The sequence below is a fragment of the Chiloscyllium punctatum genome, chromosome 22 (genome assembly GCF_047496795.1).
Source record: "Chiloscyllium punctatum isolate Juve2018m chromosome 22, sChiPun1.3, whole genome shotgun sequence".
Lineage (NCBI taxonomy): Eukaryota > Metazoa > Chordata > Chondrichthyes > Orectolobiformes > Hemiscylliidae > Chiloscyllium > Chiloscyllium punctatum.
This window is the reverse complement of record NC_092760.1, coordinates 14,677,105-14,696,988: the sequence shown is the minus strand read 5'-3', so window position 1 is coordinate 14,696,988 and position 19,884 is coordinate 14,677,105. Positions and strand designations below refer to the sequence as shown.

Here is a 19,884-nt window from a genome sequence, read left to right as displayed (position 1 = left end):
GAATCTCAGAATAATGAGTCAACCATTTTAGACAAAGAGGAAGAAGAATTTCTTTTCTCAGAGGGTAGTCAATCTGCAGAAGTTTTTCCTGCAAAGGGCTGTTGAAGCTGGTCTTTAAGTATACTCAAGGTTGAGAAACATTTTTAATTGGTAACAGAATCAAGGGTTACTGGGATAGGGCAGGAAAGTGGAAGATTACTAGATCAGCTACGATCTCATTGAATGGTGGAGCAGAATGGATGGGTAGAATGGTCTGCTCTGCTTCCACATCTTATGACCTTCCGTGAGAGATTTCTGGATTTCCTCTCCCCGCAGTTTGATCAAGAGCTTTGTTTATTCAAAGTTGGTGAGAAGATTTGTAGCTCGGGTGCTCGTTGCTGTGGTTCTGTTCGCCGAGCTGGGAATTTGTGTTGCAGACGTTTCGTCCCCTGTCTAGGTGACATCCTCAGTGCTTGGGAGCCTCCTGTGAAGCGCTTCTGTGATGTTTCCTCCGGAAGCCTCCTCCAACTGCAACGGACAGCTGGAACTGACCACCGGAAGCGGCAGAGACAAACCACTATAAATGCCGGAGGAAAGATCACAGAAGCGCTTCACAGGAGGCTCCCAAGCACTGAGGATGTCACCTAGACAGGGGACGAAACATCTGCAACACAAATTCCCAGCTCGACGAACACAACCACAACAGCTTTGTTTATTTCAATCCCTGTTCTAGTTGCAAGATTATGCCTTTTTGGTAGAGACTCGCACAGCACAGGAGTTCTCTGGATTGAATCCAATCCAGTGGTCCTTCTGATTCTTTTTTCCTTCTACTTGGACCTTGGAGGTCCATGTTAGGCAGAAACTTCTAGAACCCGAAGTCAATGCTGTGCTGATCGCCTGGTGTGGAACATGAGAGCAACTGTGTCTAGAGCCGCCTAGCTTCGAGGGAGTGTGGGTGCAATTCCCGCACCACCTGACATGACCATGAAGGACTCTCCTTCACAACTTCTCCCCTCGCCTGAGGCATGGGGACTCTCAAGTTAAAACACCACCAGTCAGCTCTCTCTAATAAGAGGGCGGTGCTGTGGTCTGGTAGGACTACGTTGACTTTAGCTTTTTTGACCTCCAGTGTTAGACATGCATCTGTTTCTGATAGATCGAGATTAACTTTAGATTAGAGAGTGACGTGGATAGATGTGGAGAGGCAGATCTTGCCTTCATTGCTGCTGAACTGTAAGCGATTTCCTTTAGGTGGACATGGAGAAGAGGGACAACCAAGTTCCCAGCATGCTGTAGTGATTTCTCCCAGTTTAACTGCAAATGCAAGGGTGCTGCTGACTGATTCATAACCAAACCCTGGATACTCATCATTCCAAGCTGCTGGAGAAAGGTCGGAGGGACATGACAAGAGGTTCCTTATAAAGGACATCAGCTTCCTACCTCCCCGCTCTCGGCATGTAGCAGTTTCCCCTCTCCTGACATTACTTACTCACCCCTGTCTCCACCAAATCCTCCTGCCTTCTCTTTCCTATTCCCCACTCACCTGGTCCCCACTTCCAGTGAACATCATCCCCATTCCCCCAGTCCCCTATGTGTCGATGAATCCGCATCGAAGCTGCATTCTGGTTTCAGTCACCCACCTGCTGAAAACAAGCCTGCACCAAATTTTCAGGGAAGAGGTTCCGGATGAGATCCAGGAAGGCATCCAGACTCGATACTTCATCATTCTTCTTCCCTTCTCCAAGCTGCTTTCTCAGCGCAGGGTTGCCCGGATGTATGGCGAGTACCAGGATCACACCGAGTACTGCAGCGATGATAGTGGTAGTCATGTAGTACACCATGGCTCTGGTTCCCAGCCGCCCACTGGCCTTAGCATCGAGTCCAGACAAGCCTTGTCAACATCAACAAACATAGATTTGACACAGCAGGTTAAACCAGCCGGGATATTTCTTTACACTGTGTATAGTTTCCAATTAAAAAAAAAACTTCAAGTATCTGGGCCAAACTTTACTTGCAAAGGATAGAAAATCCTCACACAGAACTGTTGCCAATTCATTTAAATCCATATCTTCTGATCATTCCGTCTTGCTCAAACTGTTTCTATTTATTTAATCAACTCTTCATTGATGTTCAACAACCCATTTAAACCTTCAATTAATCATCCCTACTCCATTCTAGTTGTTCCCATCTCACCATGAGCTGAACACTCCTGACACCATTCTACGAAGTTTCCTTAGCATGTTCTTGAAAGCACTGATGTTCTTTCGAAAATGTGGTTCCCAGAACTCATCCCAATTCGCCAGCGATCATTGAAGGTTTGGTTTTTAACCATCTTTGTGTTTTTTTGACTCAATGCCTCGGTTCAGAAAGGAATCTGTTCACTCTTTTAAACAAGCATCTCAGCCTATTCTCATCTTCAAATATGTATACACACGCCAAGCTGTCTCTGTTCTTTGAGAAAGCTGTCATTTGATTTGATTGGCATCCTCTCAATCTTTGCACCAAAATAGATCCATCACTTCACAACTCCTCGTTAAATGTCATCAGACTGTCTGTTTCTAGGGTTACATCTGAAATGTTGACATACCCACCTCCCGATGCTGCCTGGCTTGCTGTGTTCTTCCAGTCTCCTGCTTGGAATCCAGCATCTGCAGATTTTTTTGTCTCTAACCTGTCTGTTTCACCAGACCGTCGATATCATCCTGATCTGAAGCTAGATTCTGCGGTGTTTTAACTTCAAGTACTCATTCGATATCTTTCTGCACATTTCAGGCAATGCAGGTCAGAATAACTTTCTGCCCTAAAGGATCACTCCTGCTCCCCCTTCTGGTTCCTATGTCAATTAAATCTCTGCCCTCTGGTTACTGTCACTTCAGCCTCTCCTCATTTACTCTTACTAAAGCAAACTAAAATTCTGAACAAAGTTCCGCTCAAATGTCCATGTTCTGAGGGAAACAACCTCAGCTTTGGAAGTCACTTCAACAGGGTGAAGTCTTTCACCTCTGCTACCAATCTCCTCTGCCACCTAACCGCGACTTTTCCAAGAATTTGTGAACAGTAATGACCAAACACAATACTTCAGGGAATGTCGAATGAAGGACTGAGCACTCCTGGGAGTGCCGCCACTGGCTCTCACCTGTGATTAAACTGGAGATGATCAAAGGAAGAATCAACATCTTCAACATCCGCATGAGGATATCACCTGGGAACGCTATGATCATGACAATATTGGGGTGGATGGGAGATGCATATCGGAGCAGCCCTCCACATAATGCTCCAAATATCACACCTGTAGATGGAAGAAATGGAGATAACAGAATAATAATCACAAGTTATTGTCACACTAGAGCCTGTACTCTTGAAGAGGCCACCAAAGAGGCTTCACCGATGAAAGGAAAACCCTTCGCACACTAGAGCCTGTACTCTTGAAGAGGCCACCAAAGATGCTTCATCGACGAAAGGAAAACCCTTCGCACACTAGAGCCTGTACTCTTGAAGAGGCCACCAAAGAGGCTTCACCGATGAAAGGAAAACCCTTCGCAAAGTGGGAGTAGGCAGACTGGCCAAGGTGCGTTTCGAGGTGGTAGGTTTTAGAGAGGGAGGAGTGGGCTGAGATTCCTGAAGGTTACTGAGGCCAAGTCAGCACTGGTGTTTCACACCGATACATGTAGGAAGGGTTAGCAGAGAGAAAGCCAGATTAAGGCATTTGAGTGATTTCAAGGCACAGGTATTAAATATAATTTAGTATACCGATGATAATTATGTCAACAGTGTACTATTTCCAGTGACTTACAGCATATAACACTGAACGAGACCTTCAATCCAACAAGTCCACATTTATTCTCCAAATGAGCAGTGATTTGAATAATTTCTTATATCCCTTCACCCATTTTCCTTTAACCACTTGACACTACGACATTTTTGCATGTTCATTGCGTGAGTTGTAAACACCTTACTTGCAAATGCATCTCTGCCAAGGTTGGGGTGCCCAGTGTGAGATGACTGCAGCAACATTTTATTTCCCCTCTCACACACTATTTTCACATCCTGCTGGGGGTTTTGAAAACCCCTAAAAATGGAGAGTTAGTGACCATTGACCATTGAGGGATGTCAGCTGAGGAGTCAGGAACATTTTCAAAGGCAAGCAAAAAGTATTTTCATTCTTTAATAGAAGATAATATTAAAGATAATATTAGATACAGCACTGCAATGTGAACGTGTTTTAATGCAACGATCCACCTCAGGGCTTTGCACTGCATAGTAGGTTGACCTTTACATTGACTAACATTGTGCATGCGTGATGGAATGCATTATAGTACTTTTTCCATTGGCTAAAGTGTAATAAAATATTCACAAAGTAGAATAATATATAAGTAAATACTTCCCATCATGTTTTAAATAGAAAGATAAAAGTACAGACCACTCCAATTCTCACAGAATTCTGCTTTTGAAAGATAAATTCTGAGCACCTACCTTCCTTCAGTTATTGACAGGGAACCCGGTTTGAAGTGGACAGGACACTAGCTATTCTTTCAATTTCAAGTCGATAGTTATGATAATTAATGATAAGTTATGGTCATTATGAATACTTGTCTGAGTTTCAAAAGTCAGTGTTCTGTTGCCGCAGCTGCTTGAGAAAATGACTGACTGTTATTACAGCTCATAATACAGTCAGTTTTGCTATAACGTGTGTCTCTTCAACGCAAATTGTCTAGAATGCGATTGAAGAATTTAGACCATTCTTTGTAGAACGTGAGCTTTCCGTACCCATTTTAGTCTAGCTTGATTCCGTCCCCACTGGTTTAAATGGTGCTGTTATTATAATTCTTATAACGCATGGGAACAGAACTATCGCATTATATCAAAACAGACCATAACCTACTTTGACTTTGATACGATTTCAGAAGAAATGGCTATTTCTTTACATGATGCATTCACAACTTTATGGATTTTTCCAATCCAGAAGCTTTTGAAATATCAACCACTGACTTTAGAAGGAGCGTTTTGTCACATTGTAATCGGTTTTATGTTTCTTTAAACACCTAGATTTAAAATACTTCGCACTGGCATTGCACAGATTCTAAAGCCCGTACACACAGTGAAGAATTACCGAAGCTATACGGTGGGTATCAAGGAGGGGTTATGAGTGATCGGAGTAGGCACAGGGAGAGTGTGTGGGGATTGAATTTTAAACAATGTTGACGGCTGTTGGAGTGTAGTTTTTTTAATCCACTCGCATCCCCCCTCGCTCCTGCTGTATGAGGCAGCTCACAAACTGTTCTGAAAACACAAAGTCTGGGTGAAAAAACATATATGTGTCATGTGAGCACCCACATGACCCAACCATACATGGAAGCCACATTATGCAGTCTATTACTGAAGTGTTGTCATTATCTTCTGCGGAAAAAATCTTTCTTTTAATCGTGTTATTCTGAACTTTTCAATCACTAAAACAAACTGCTTCTACCCACTCTGACCCAAACAATTATAATGGAGGAGAAAGTGAGGACTGCAGATGCTGGAGATCAGAGCTGAAAATGTGTTGCTGGAAAAGCGCAGCAGGTCAGGCAGCATCCAAGGAGCAGGAGAATCGACGTTTCGGGCATAAGCCCTTCTTCAGGAATCAGGGCTAATGCCCGAAACGTCAATTCTCCTGCTCCTTGGATGCTGCCTGACCTGCTGCGCTTTTCCAGCAACACATTTCAGCAATTATAATGTCAAACACTGGGATCTGCAGCCTCCACCACTTCCTCTGGCAGCTCATTCCATACACGTACCACCCTCTGTGTGAAAAGGTTGCCCCTTAGGTCTCTTTTATATTTTCCCCCTCTCACCCTAAACCTATGCCCTCTAGTTCTGGAATCCCCTACCCCAGGGAAAAGACTTTGTCTATTTACCCTATCCATGCCCCTCATGATTTTATAAACCTCTATAAGGTCGCCCCTCAGCCTCCGATGCTCCAGGGAAAACAGCCCCAGCCTGTTCAGCATCTCCCTATAGCTCACATCCTCCAACCCTGGCAACATCCTTGTAAATCTTTTCTGAACCCTTTCAAGTTTCACAACATCTTTCCTTATACCAGGGAGACCAGAATTGAATGCAGAACTCTAAGAGTGGCCTAACCAATGTTCTGTACAGCTATAACTTGACCTCTTAACTCCTATACTCAATGCACTGACCAATAAAGGCAATCATACTAAATGCCTTCTTCACTATTCTGTCTACCTGCGACTCCATCTTTAAGCAACTATGAACCTGCACCTCAAGGTCTCTGTTCAGCTACAACATTCAGTGTAGTTACATTATAGATTGCCCTGTCAGTGGGTTTGAAGGTGGGGACACTTGTATCATGTATTCTGCCGTACCTGCCCTTCCCCCTCCATGGTCTATTTTGTGGATGGCAGTGAAAGCATCAGAGGGCTCATCCACTCTTGGGGCACTTGAAGCTCTGAAGTGGTCAATCACTTGGGACCCATCCCATACCTGCTGCATTCTTACCCATGGCCAAGGGCAGATCTCGCTGGGCAGTCAAACCAGCAACGTTTCACTGGGCAGACTGGTGCCACCAAAGAGGGGTGAGGAAGATCCTGGATGGGTCCCCCTGTGCCCAGTCAGGGCATCAACTCACTGCATATCATAAACTATCCCCCTCCTCAACCCCCAGTGGCCTCTCAAACTGGGCCTGCCTTCCACATCGTCAACATAGATACCAACTCTTCCTAGCTATGATCGGCGAAGGGTCACTGGATTTGAACTGTTAACTCTGTTTGGCTCTCTACAGATGCTGCCAAACCTGCTGAGTTTCTCCAACACTCTCTGCTTTTCCCTCATTCTTAACCAGAGCCCACTGATATCCCAGCATTCCCCATGGTTCGGCCTCCCTACCCTTCTCTTCTGCGGACGGGCTGTTTGTACACACAGCCACAGTCACCAAACAAACTTGCCGCTGCCTGGCCCATGAGCTACTGGCCAATTGGATTGGCTGGCAGCTCTCTGAGGTGACATTTGCTGCCAGAGAGGGGTGGGATTCTTGCCCGGAGCCCATTTGTGTCCCGCTCAAACGTATAAGGGTTACACAGCAGCTGGCATTTTTGAGGGCATCTCCCAGCAGAGTGCAGGGAGGTTTTGAGTAACACTGCTCCTCTGAAAACTTGCCCCATGTCTCAAGCTAACACATACTGCAACCTGAAATAGATAAAGCAAGGAGCACCTCAGCGAGTTAGGCAGCTTCTGCGCATCAAGGAAGCAGTTGGGTCTGCATGAGGTAAGTTTGAAGGTGGGAGGGCTCACAAAATCCAGGGCAAGTCCATCTCACTGATGTCATGTAGAGCCCACCACCCTGAGCTGCAGCAGCTGGGGGGGTGGGGGGGGTGGGGGGGGGGGAGGTATCGGGCTGCCTACCTTCTCTCAATGACAGGCCCTGAAATAGCCAACTGGCATGATGATGTGGCATCTCTCCAACACACACGCCCAGCAGACCCCTTCGGAAGCACAACATGGGTTTGCTTCCAGCTTCCCCAGCTCCTGGAGCACTGCAGAGCTAAACCCCTAACGGTCAGCGTTGTGATAAGAGTAAGCTGTTGGTGGAATGCTACATGCTGAATATTAATGGAACTATATTCACATTTCAAACAGCTAACATGATTGATGGATATTCTAGAATCAGGGTGCAAAATTATTCTCCTGAGAGATAGCGGTTAGCGTATCCAGACCCACTCAGGGCTATTTAGCTGCTCAGTAGACTGTACTGTAGTGCCCATTATTGAGCGAGGTGAGATCAATGAACATTATGTCCCAGAAGTTTAATCAGTGCCCAGTGACACACTTTTCTGTCACTGGTTGTCAGAACAGTGTGGGTCACTATAAGCCAGAGAGTTCATTCAGGACCGGCAAACCTTCCAGAAGCAGACTGCTTCTAACCTGGAAAGGTCAGTGATATAATCCAGACAGAGCAATGACTTCTCTTCCTAATGCAACTCAGTGGTTAAATGATCAGCAGCACGGTGTCGAGGAATGAGGGATGAGGGATGGTATTTACGGCAGTGTTTCTCAACCTGCCAGTCATGCCCTCAACAATATTCGGGTGGGAGAAACAAGCCCAAATAAATTATTAATAATTTCGTCACTCTTTGAAGAAGTGGGGCTTTGTTTTCATCAAGGTGGGCACTGTCTCCATTGACAAAATGGTTGGTGGTGGGTAAGTTGCAAACGGTGGAGAACTGCTGAGATTTGGCACAGATTTCAAGGTCTGAAAGTGAGAGAGTGTTTTCAGCATAGAACCCCTACAGGATGGAAGCAGGCCATTCAACCCATCGAGTCCACACCGGCCCTCCGAAGAGAAACCCACCCAGAACCACCACCCCCATAAGCAGACATTTCCAATGGATAACCCATTTAATCTACATAACCATGAATACTATGGGCAATTTAGCCTGGCCAATCCGCATAAACTACACAGCTTTGGACTGTGGGAGGAAACCTGAGCACCCGGAGGAAACCCATGCAGACAAGGGGACAATGTGCAAACTCAATTCAGACAATCAATTTGAGGTGGAATCCAACCCAGGTGCAGAGAGGCAGCAGTGCAAACCACTGAGCTACTAGGCCACCACGAGTCTGAGAGTGAGAGAGTGGTTTATACAGGACAGGGGTCACAGACTGAGAGTGAGTGAGTGTGTGTTTTATACAGGACAGGGGTCACAGACTGAGAGTGAGTGTGTGTTTTATACAGGACAGGGGTCACAGTCTGAGAGTGAGAGTGTGTTTTATACAGGACAGGGGTCACAGACTGAGTGAGAGTGTTTTATACAGGACAGGGGTCACAGACTGAGAGTGAGTGTGTGTTTTATACAGGACAGGGGTCACAGTCTGAGAGTGAGATTGTGTTTTATACAGGACAGGGGTCACAGTCTGAGAGTGAGAGTGTGTTTTATACAGGACAGGGGTCACAGACTGAGAGTGAGAGTGTGTTTTATACAGGACAGGGGTCACAGACTGAGAGTGAGTGTGTGTTTTATACATGACAGGGGTCACAGACTGAGAGTGAGTGTGTGTTTTATACAGGACAGGGGTCACAGACTGAGAGTGAGTGTGTTTTATACAGGACAGGGGTCACAGACTGAGAGTGAGTGTGTGTTTTATACAGGACAGGGGTCACAGTCTGAGAGTGAGATTGTGTTTTATACAGGGCAGGGGTCACAGTCTGAGAGTGAGTGTGTGTTTTATACACGATAGGGGTCACAGTCTGAGAGTGAGAGTGTGTTTTATACAGGACAGGGGTCACAGACTGAGAGTGAGTGTGTGTTTTATACAGGACAGGGGTCACAGTCTGAGAGTGAGAATGAGAGTGAGAATGATATAGGACAGGGGTCACAGACTGAGACTGAGACTGAGACTGAGAGTGTGTTTTATACAGGACAGGGGTCACAGTCTGAGAGTGAGTGCATGTTTTATACAGGACAGGGGTCACAGTCTGAAAGTGAGAGTCTGTTTTATACAGGACAGGAATCATTGTCTGAGAGTGAGTGAATGTTTTATGCAGAACAGGGGTCACAGACTGAGAGTGAGTGTGTGTTTTATACAGGACAGGGGTAACAGACTGAGAGTGAGAGTGTGTTTTATACACGACAGGGGTCTCAGTCTGAGAGTGAGTGCATGTTTTATACAGGACAGGGGTCTCAGTCTGAGAGTGAGTGTGTGTTTTATACAGGAAAGGGGTCACAGTCTGAGAGTGAGTGTGTGTTTTATACAGGACAGGGGTCACAGTCCGAGAGTCAGTGTGTATTTTATATGGAAAAGGGGTTACAGATGGAGAGTGAGTGTGTGTTTTATACAGGACAGGGGTAACAGACTGAGAGTGAGAGTGTGTTTTATACACGACAGGGGTCTCAGTCTGAGAGTGAGTGCATGTTTTATACAGGACAGGGGTCACAGTCTGAGAGTGAGAGTCTGTTTTATACAGGACAGGAATCATTGTTTGAGAGTGAGTGAGTGTTTTATGCAGAACAGGGGTCACAGACTGAGAGTGAGTGTGTGTTTTATACAGGACAGGGGTAACAGACTGAGAGTGAGTGTGTGTTTTATACAGGTCGGGGTCACATCTGAGACTGTGTGTTTTATACAGGACAATGGCCACAGACTGAGAGTGAGTGTGTGTTTTATACAGGGCAGGGGTCACATCTGAGAGTGTGTGTTTTATACAGGACAGTGGCCACAGACTGAGAGTGAGTGTGTGTTTTATACACGATAGGGGTCTCAGTCTGAGAGTGAGTGTGTGTTTTATACAGGACAGGGGTCACAGTCCGAGAGTCAGTGTGTATTTTATATGGAAAAGGGGTTACAGATGGAGAGTGAGTGTGTGTTTTGTACAGGACAGTGGCCACAGACTGAGAGTGAGTGTGTGTTTTATACAGGACAGGGGTCACAGTCTGAGAGTGAGAGTATGTTTTATACACTGCTCCTTGGATGCTGCCTGAACTGCTGTGCTCTTCCAGCAGCACTGATCCAAAATCTGGTTTCCAGCATCTGCAGTCATTGTTTTTATCTATGTTTTATACAAGACAGGGGGCTCAGTCTGAGAGTGAGAGAGTGTTTTTTTACAGGACAGGGGTCAGAGTCTGAGAGTGAGTGTGTGTTTTATACAGGACTGGTGTCACTGTCTGTGAGTGAGTGTGTTTTATATAGGACAGGGGTCACAGTCTGAGAGTGAGTGTGTTTTATACAGGACAGGGGTCACAGTCTGAGAGTGAGTGTGTGTTTTATTCAGGAAAGGGGTCACAGTCTGAGAGAGCGTGTGTTTTATATAGGAGAGGGCCCACATCTGAGAGTGAGAGCGTGTTTTATACAGGACAGGGGTCACACTCTGAGAGTGAGTGTGTGTTTTATACAGGACAGGGGTCACAGACTGAGAGTGAGAGTGTGTTTTATACATGACAGGGGTCTCAGTCTGAGGATGAGTGTGTGTTTTATACTGGCCGGGGTCACAGTCTGACAGTGAGAGTGTGTTTTATGCAGGACAGGGTCACTGTCTGGGAGTGAGTGTGTATTTTATATGGGAAAGGGGTCACAGAATGAGAGTGAGTGTGTGTTTTATACAGGACAGGGGTCACATCTGAGAGTGTGTGTTTTATACAGGACAGTGGTCACAGACTGAGAGTGAGTATGTGTTTTATACAGGACAGGGGTCACAGTCTGAGAGTGAGAGAGCGTTCTATACAGGACAGGTGTCAAAGTCTGACAGTGAGAGTGTGCTTTATACAGGACAGGGGTCATCATCTGAGAGTGAGTGTGTGATTTATATGGGATAGGTGTTACAGACTGAGAGTGAGTGTGTGTTTTATACAGGACAGGGGTCACAGACTGAGTGAGAGTATGTTTATATACAACAGGGTCACAGTCTGAGAGTGAGTGTGTGATTTATATTGGAAAGTTGTTACAGACTGAGACTGAGAGTGTATTTTATACAGGACAGGGGTGTGTGTCTGACAGTGAGTGTGTGATATATATGGGAAAGGAGTTACAGACTGAGAGTGAGTGTGTGTTCTATACAGGACAGGGGTCACAGTCTGACAGTGAGAGTGTGTCTTATACAGAACAGGGATCATCGTCTGAGAGTGAGTGTGTGATTTATATTGGAAAGTTGTTACAGACTGAGACTGAGAGTGTATTTTTTACAGGACAGGGGTGTGTGTCTGACAGTGAGTGTGTGATTTATATGTGAAACGAGTGACAAACTGAGAATGAGTGTGTGTTTTATACAGGACAGGGGTCACAGACTGAGAGTGGGAGTGTGTTTCATATGGGACGGGGTCACATCTGACAGTGAGAGTGTGTTTTATACAGGACAGGGGTCACAGTCTGAGAGTGAGAGTGTGTTTTATACAGGACAGGTGTCACAGTCTGAGAGTGAGTGTGTGTTTTATACAGGACAGGGGTCACAGTCTGAGAGTGAGTGTGTGTTTTATACAGGACAGGGCTCACATCTGAGAGTGAGAGAGTGTTTTATACATGACAGGGGTCTCAGTCTGAGAGTGAGTGTGTGTTTTATACAGGACAGGGGTCACAGTCTGAGAGTGAACAAGTGTTTTATACAGTACAGGGGTCACAGTCTGACAGTGAGATTGTGTTTTATACAGGACAGGGGTCATCATCTGAGATGAGTGTGTGATTCATATGGGAAAGGAGTTGCAGACTGAGAGTGAGTGTGTGTTTTATACAGGACAGAGGTCACAGTCTGAGAGTCAGTGTGTGTTTTATACAGGTCAGGGGTCACAGTCTAAGAGTCAGTGTGTGTTTTATATGGTAAAGGGGTTACAGATTGAGAGTGAGTGTGTGTTTTGTCCAGGACAGGGGTCACACTCTGAGGGTAAGTGTGTGTTTTAGACACGACAGCTCACAGTCTGAGAGTGAGAGTGTGTTTTATACGGGACAGGGGTCACATCTGACAGTGAGAGTGTGTTTTATGCAGGACAGTGGTCACAGTCTGAGAGTGAGAGTGTGCTTTATATAGGACAGGGGTCACTGTCTGAAAGTGAGTGTGTGTTTTATACATGACAGAGGTCGCAGTCTGAGAGTGAGTGTGTGTTTTTACTGGACAGGGGCCACCTTCTGAGAGTGAGTGTGTGTTTTATACAGGACGGGGTCACAGTCTGAGAGTGAGCTAGTGTTTTATACAGGACGGGGTCACAGTCTGAGAGTGAGTGTGTGTTTTATACAGGACAGGGGTCACAGACTGAGAGTGAGAGTGTGTTTTATACAGGACAGGGGTGTGTGTCTGACAGTGAGTGTGTGATTTATATGGGAAAGGAGTTACAGACTGAGAGTGAATGTGTGTTTTATACAGGACAGGGGTCACAGACTGAGTGTGAGAGTATGTTTATACACAACAGGGTCACAGTCTGAGAGTGAGAGTGTGTTTTATACAGGACAGGTGTCACAGTCTGAGAGTGAGAGTGTGTTTTATGCCGAACAGGGGTCATAGTCTGAGAATGAGTGTGTGTTTTATACAGGACAGGGGTCACAGACTGAGAGTGAGTGTGTGTTTTATACAGGACAGCGGTGACAGTCTGAGAGCAAGAGTGTGTTTTATACCGGACAGGGGTCAAATCTGAGAGTGAGTGTGTGTTTTATATGGGAAAGGGGTCATAGATTGAAAGTGAGTGTGTGTTTTATACAGGACAGGAGTCACAGTCTGAGAGTGAGTGTGTGTTTTATACAGGACGGGGTCATAGACTGAGAGTGAGTGTGTGTTTTATACAGGATGGAGTCACAGTCTGAGAGTGAGTGTGTGTTTTATGCAGGACGGGGGTCAGAGACTGAGAGCGTGTGTGTTTTAAACAGGACAGGGCTCACATCTGAGAGTGAGAGTGTGTTTTATACATGACAGGGGCCACATGCTGACAGTGAGAGTGTGTTTTATACAGGACAGGGGTCATCATCTGAGAGTGAGTATGTGATTTATATGGGAAAGGTGTTACAGACTGAGAGTGAGTGTGTGTTTTATACAGGACAGGTGTCACATACTGAGAGTGAGATTGTGTTTTATACAGGGCAGGGGTCATCATCTGAGAGTGAGAGTGTGTTTTATACAGGAAAGTGGTCACAGTCTGAGAGTGAGAGAGTGTTTTATACAGGACAGGTGTCACAGACTGAGAGTGAGATTGTGTTTTATACAGGGCAGGGGTCACAGTCTGAGAGTGAGTGTGTGTTTTATACACGATAGGGGTCACAGTCTGAGAGTGAGTGTGTGTTTTATACAGGACAGGGGTCACAGTCTGTGAGTGAGAGACCGTTTTATACAGGACAGGGGTCACAGACTGAGAGTGACTGTGTGTTTTATGCAGGACAGGGTCACTGTCTGGGAGTGAGTGTGTATTTTATATGGGAAAGGGGTCACAGAATGAGAGTGAGTGTGTGTTTTATACAGGACAGGGGTGTGTGTCTGACAGTGAGTGTGTGATTTATATGGGAAAGGTGTTACAGACTGAGAGTGAGTGTGTGTTCTATACAGGACAGGGGTCACTGACTGAGAGTGAGTGTGTGTTTTATACAAGATAGGGGTCTCAGTCTGAGAGTGTGTGTGTGTTTTATACAGGACAGGGGTCACACTCTGAGAGTGAGTGTAAGTTTTATACAGGACAGGGGTCACATCTGAGAGTGAGTGTGTGTTTTAAACAGGACAGGGGTCACAGACTGAGATTGAGAGTGTGTTTTATACAGGACAGGTGTCTCAGTCTAAGAGTGAGTGTGTGTTTTATACAGGACGGGGTCACAGTCTGAGAGTGAGAGTGTGCTTTATACAGGACAGGGGTCACATCTGAGAGTGAGTGTGTGATTTATATGGGAAAGGTGTTACAGACTGAGACTGAGAGTGTGTTCTATACAGGACAGGGGTCACTGACTGAGAGTGAGTGTGTGTTTTATACACGATAGGGGTCACAGTCTGAGAGTGAGTGTATGTTTTATACAGGACGGGGTCACAGTCTAAGAGTGAGAGTGTGTTTTATGCTGAACAGGGGTCATAGTCTGAGAATGAGTGTGTGTTTTATACAGGACAGGGGTCACAGTCTGTGAGTGAGTGTGTGTTTTATACAGGACGGGGTGTGTGTCTGACAGTGAGTGTGAGATTTATATGGGAAAGGTGTGACAGACTGAGAGTGAGCGTGTGTTTTATACAGGACGGGGTCACAGTCTAAGAGTGAGAGTGTGTTTTATACAGGACAGGAGTCACAGACTGAGAGTGAGTGTGTGTTTTATACAAGATAGGGGTCTCAGTCTGAGAGTGAGTGTGTGTTTTATACAGGACAGGGGTGTGTGTCTGAGAGTGAGTGTGTGATTTATATGGGAAAGGTGTTACAGACTGAGAGTGAGTGTGTGTTCTATACAGGACAGGGGTCACAGACGGAGTGTGAGAGTGTGTTTTATGCCGAACAGGGGTCATAGTCTGAGAATGAGTGTGTGTTTTATACAAGATAGGGGTCTCAGTCTGAGAGTGAATGTGTGTTTTATACAGGACAGGGGTCACAGTCTGAGAGTGAGTGTGTGTTTTATACAGGACAGGGCTCACATCTGAGAGTGAGAGAGTGTTTTATACATGACAGGGGTCTCAGTCTGAGAGTGAGTGTGTGTTTTATACAGGACAGGGGTCACAGTCTGAGAGTGAACAAGTGTTTTATACAGTACAGGGGTCACAGTCTGACAGTGAGATTGTGTTTTATACAGGACAGGGGTCATCATCTGAGATGAGTGTGTGATTCATATGGGAAAGGAGTTGCAGACTGAGAGTGAGTGTGTGTTTTATACAGGACAGAGGTCACAGTCTGAGAGTCAGTGTGTGTTTTATACAGGTCAGGGGTCACAGTCTAAGAGTCAGTGTGTGTTTTATATGGTAAAGGGGTTACAGATTGAGAGTGAGTGTGTGTTTTGTCCAGGACAGGGGTCACACTCTGAGGGTAAGTGTGTGTTTTAGACACGACAGCTCACAGTCTGAGAGTGAGAGTGTGTTTTATACGGGACAGGGGTCACATCTGACAGTGAGAGTGTGTTTTATGCAGGACAGTGGTCACAGTCTGAGAGTGAGAGTGTGCTTTATATAGGACAGGGGTCACTGTCTGAAAGTGAGTGTGTGTTTTATACATGACAGAGGTCGCAGTCTGAGAGTGAGTGTGTGTTTTTACTGGACAGGGGCCACCTTCTGAGAGTGAGTGTGTGTTTTATACAGGACGGGGTCACAGTCTGAGAGTGAGCTAGTGTTTTATACAGGACGGGGTCACAGTCTGAGAGTGAGTGTGTGTTTTATACAGGACAGGGGTCACAGACTGAGAGTGAGAGTGTGTTTTATACAGGACAGGGGTGTGTGTCTGACAGTGAGTGTGTGATTTATATGGGAAAGGAGTTACAGACTGAGAGTGAATGTGTGTTTTATACAGGACAGGGGTCACAGACTGAGTGTGAGAGTATGTTTATACACAACAGGGTCACAGTCTGAGAGTGAGAGTGTGTTTTATACAGGACAGGTGTCACAGTCTGAGAGTGAGAGTGTGTTTTATGCCGAACAGGGGTCATAGTCTGAGAATGAGTGTGTGTTTTATACAGGACAGGGGTCACAGACTGAGAGTGAGTGTGTGTTTTATACAGGACAGCGGTGACAGTCTGAGAGCAAGAGTGTGTTTTATACCGGACAGGGGTCAAATCTGAGAGTGAGTGTGTGTTTTATATGGGAAAGGGGTCATAGATTGAAAGTGAGTGTGTGTTTTATACAGGACAGGAGTCACAGTCTGAGAGTGAGTGTGTGTTTTATACAGGACGGGGTCATAGACTGAGAGTGAGTGTGTGTTTTATACAGGATGGAGTCACAGTCTGAGAGTGAGTGTGTGTTTTATGCAGGACGGGGGTCAGAGACTGAGAGCGTGTGTGTTTTAAACAGGACAGGGCTCACATCTGAGAGTGAGAGTGTGTTTTATACATGACAGGGGCCACATGCTGACAGTGAGAGTGTGTTTTATACAGGACAGGGGTCATCATCTGAGAGTGAGTATGTGATTTATATGGGAAAGGTGTTACAGACTGAGAGTGAGTGTGTGTTTTATACAGGACAGGTGTCACATACTGAGAGTGAGATTGTGTTTTATACAGGGCAGGGGTCATCATCTGAGAGTGAGAGTGTGTTTTATACAGGAAAGTGGTCACAGTCTGAGAGTGAGAGAGTGTTTTATACAGGACAGGTGTCACAGACTGAGAGTGAGATTGTGTTTTATACAGGGCAGGGGTCACAGTCTGAGAGTGAGTGTGTGTTTTATACACGATAGGGGTCACAGTCTGAGAGTGAGTGTGTGTTTTATACAGGACAGGGGTCACAGTCTGTGAGTGAGAGACCGTTTTATACAGGACAGGGGTCACAGACTGAGAGTGACTGTGTGTTTTATGCAGGACAGGGTCACTGTCTGGGAGTGAGTGTGTATTTTATATGGGAAAGGGGTCACAGAATGAGAGTGAGTGTGTGTTTTATACAGGACAGGGGTGTGTGTCTGACAGTGAGTGTGTGATTTATATGGGAAAGGTGTTACAGACTGAGAGTGAGTGTGTGTTCTATACAGGACAGGGGTCACTGACTGAGAGTGAGTGTGTGTTTTATACAAGATAGGGGTCTCAGTCTGAGAGTGTGTGTGTGTTTTATACAGGACAGGGGTCACACTCTGAGAGTGAGTGTAAGTTTTATACAGGACAGGGGTCACATCTGAGAGTGAGTGTGTGTTTTAAACAGGACAGGGGTCACAGACTGAGATTGAGAGTGTGTTTTATACAGGACAGGTGTCTCAGTCTAAGAGTGAGTGTGTGTTTTATACAGGACGGGGTCACAGTCTGAGAGTGAGAGTGTGCTTTATACAGGACAGGGGTCACATCTGAGAGTGAGTGTGTGATTTATATGGGAAAGGTGTTACAGACTGAGACTGAGAGTGTGTTCTATACAGGACAGGGGTCACTGACTGAGAGTGAGTGTGTGTTTTATACACGATAGGGGTCACAGTCTGAGAGTGAGTGTATGTTTTATACAGGACGGGGTCACAGTCTAAGAGTGAGAGTGTGTTTTATGCTGAACAGGGGTCATAGTCTGAGAATGAGTGTGTGTTTTATACAGGACAGGGGTCACAGTCTGTGAGTGAGTGTGTGTTTTATACAGGACGGGGTGTGTGTCTGACAGTGAGTGTGAGATTTATATGGGAAAGGTGTGACAGACTGAGAGTGAGCGTGTGTTTTATACAGGACGGGGTCACAGTCTAAGAGTGAGAGTGTGTTTTATACAGGACAGGAGTCACAGACTGAGAGTGAGTGTGTGTTTTATACAAGATAGGGGTCTCAGTCTGAGAGTGAGTGTGTGTTTTATACAGGACAGGGGTGTGTGTCTGAGAGTGAGTGTGTGATTTATATGGGAAAGGTGTTACAGACTGAGAGTGAGTGTGTGTTCTATACAGGACAGGGGTCACAGACGGAGTGTGAGAGTGTGTTTTATGCCGAACAGGGGTCATAGTCTGAGAATGAGTGTGTGTTTTATACAAGATAGGGGTCTCAGTCTGAGAGTGAATGTGTGTTTTATACAGGACAGGGGTCACAGACTGAGAGTGAGTGTGTGTTTTATACAGGACGGGGTCACAGTCTGAGAGTGAGTGTGTGTTTTATACAGGACAGGGGTCACCGTCTGAGAGTGCGTGTGTGTTTTATACAGGACGGGGTCACAGTCTGAGACTGAGTGCGTGCTTTATACAGGACGGGGTCACAGTCTGAGATTGAGTGTGTGTTTTATGCCGAACAGGGGTCACAGACTGAGAGTGAGCGTGTGTTTTGTACAGGACAGGGGTCACAGTCTGAGGGTAAGTGTGTGTTTTAGACACGACGGGTCACAGTCTGAGAGTCAATGTGTGTTTTATACAGGATGTGGCTCACAGTCTGAGAGTGAGTATGTGTTTTATACAGGACAGGGGTCACAGACTAAGAGTGAGAGTGTGTTTTATACAGGACAGGGGTCACATCTGAGAGTGTGTGTTTTATACAGGACAGTGGTCACAGTCTGAGGGTAAGTGTGTGTTTTATACAGGACAGGGGTCACATCTGAGAGTGAGTGTGTGTTTTATACAGGACAGGGGTCACACCTGAGAGTGAGTGAGTGTTTTATACAGGACAGGGGTCACAGTCTGAGAGTGCGTGTTTGATACAGAACAGGGTCACCGTCTGAGAGTGAGTGTGTGTTTTATGCAGAACAGGGGTCACAGTCTGAGAGTGAGAGTGTGTTTTATACAGGACAGGGGTCACGGTCTGAGAGTGACTGTGTGTTTTATGCAGAACAGGGGTCACAGTCTGAGAGTGAGAGTGTGTTTTATACAGGACAGGGGTCACGGTCTGAGAGTGAGAGTGTGTTTTATACAGAACAGGAGTCACAGACGGAGAGTCAGTATGTGTTTTATACAGGACAGGAGTCACAGTCTGAGAGTGAGTGTGTGTTTTATACAGGACAGGGGTCACAGACTGAGAGTGAGTGTGTGTTTTATACAGGACAGGGGTCACAGTGTGAGAGTGAGTGTGTGTTTTATACAGGACAGGGGTCAGTCTGAGAGTGAGTGTGTGTTTTATACAGGACACGGGTCACAGGTTGAGAGTGAGTGTGTGTTTTATACGGGACAGGGGTCACTGTGTGAGAATGAGTGTGTTTTATACACATAGAACATAGAACATAGAAAAATACTGCGCAGTACAGGCCCTTCAGCCCTCGATGTTGTGCCGACCGAAGCCTACCTAACCTACACTAGCCCAATAACCTCCATATGCTTGTCCAATGCCCGCTTAAATGACCATATAGAGGGAGAGTCCACCACTGCTACTGGCAGGGCATTCCATGAACTCACAACCCGCTGAGTAAAGAATCTACCCCTTAATTTAAAGCTGTGTCCCCTAGTAATAGCTGACTTCATTAGCGGAAAAAGGTTCTCATAGTCAACCCCATCTAAACCCCTAATCATCTTGTACACCTCTATCAAATCTCCCCTAAACCTTCTTTTCTCCAATGAGAAAGTCCCAAGTGCCTCAGCCTTTCCTCATACGATCTTCCTCCCATACCAGGCAACATCCTGGTAAACCTCCTCTGCACTCGTTCCAGTGCCTCCACATCCTTCCTATAGTATGGTGACCAAAACTGCACACAATATTCCAGATGCGGCCACACCAGAGTCTTAGACAACTGCAACATGACCTCAGGACTCCGGAACTCAATTCCTCTACCAATAAAAGCCAGTACGCCATATGCCTTCTTCACAACACTATTTACCTGGGTGGCAACTTTCAAAGATCTGTGTACATGGACACCAAGATCCCTCTGCTCATCCACACTACCAAGTATCCGACCATTAGCCCAGTACC

At 45.8% G+C, this 19,884-nt stretch overlaps 1 protein-coding gene across 2 annotated transcripts in view; it reads right to left on the bottom strand.

Moving 5' to 3' along the window:
* LOC140493421 (excitatory amino acid transporter 2-like) overlaps positions 1 to 19,884 on the bottom strand; it is a 274,102-nt gene that overhangs the window by 35,462 nt on the left and 218,756 nt on the right. For both annotated transcript variants that reach the window (XM_072591843.1, XM_072591844.1), the window contains 2 exons: positions 3,116 to 3,268; positions 1,620 to 1,870 (listed from right to left, as the gene is read on the bottom strand). In XM_072591843.1, the coding sequence (XP_072447944.1) occupies positions 1,620 to 1,870; positions 3,116 to 3,268 (404 nt within the window). The remainder of the gene's footprint in view (positions 1 to 1,619; positions 1,871 to 3,115; positions 3,269 to 19,884) is intronic.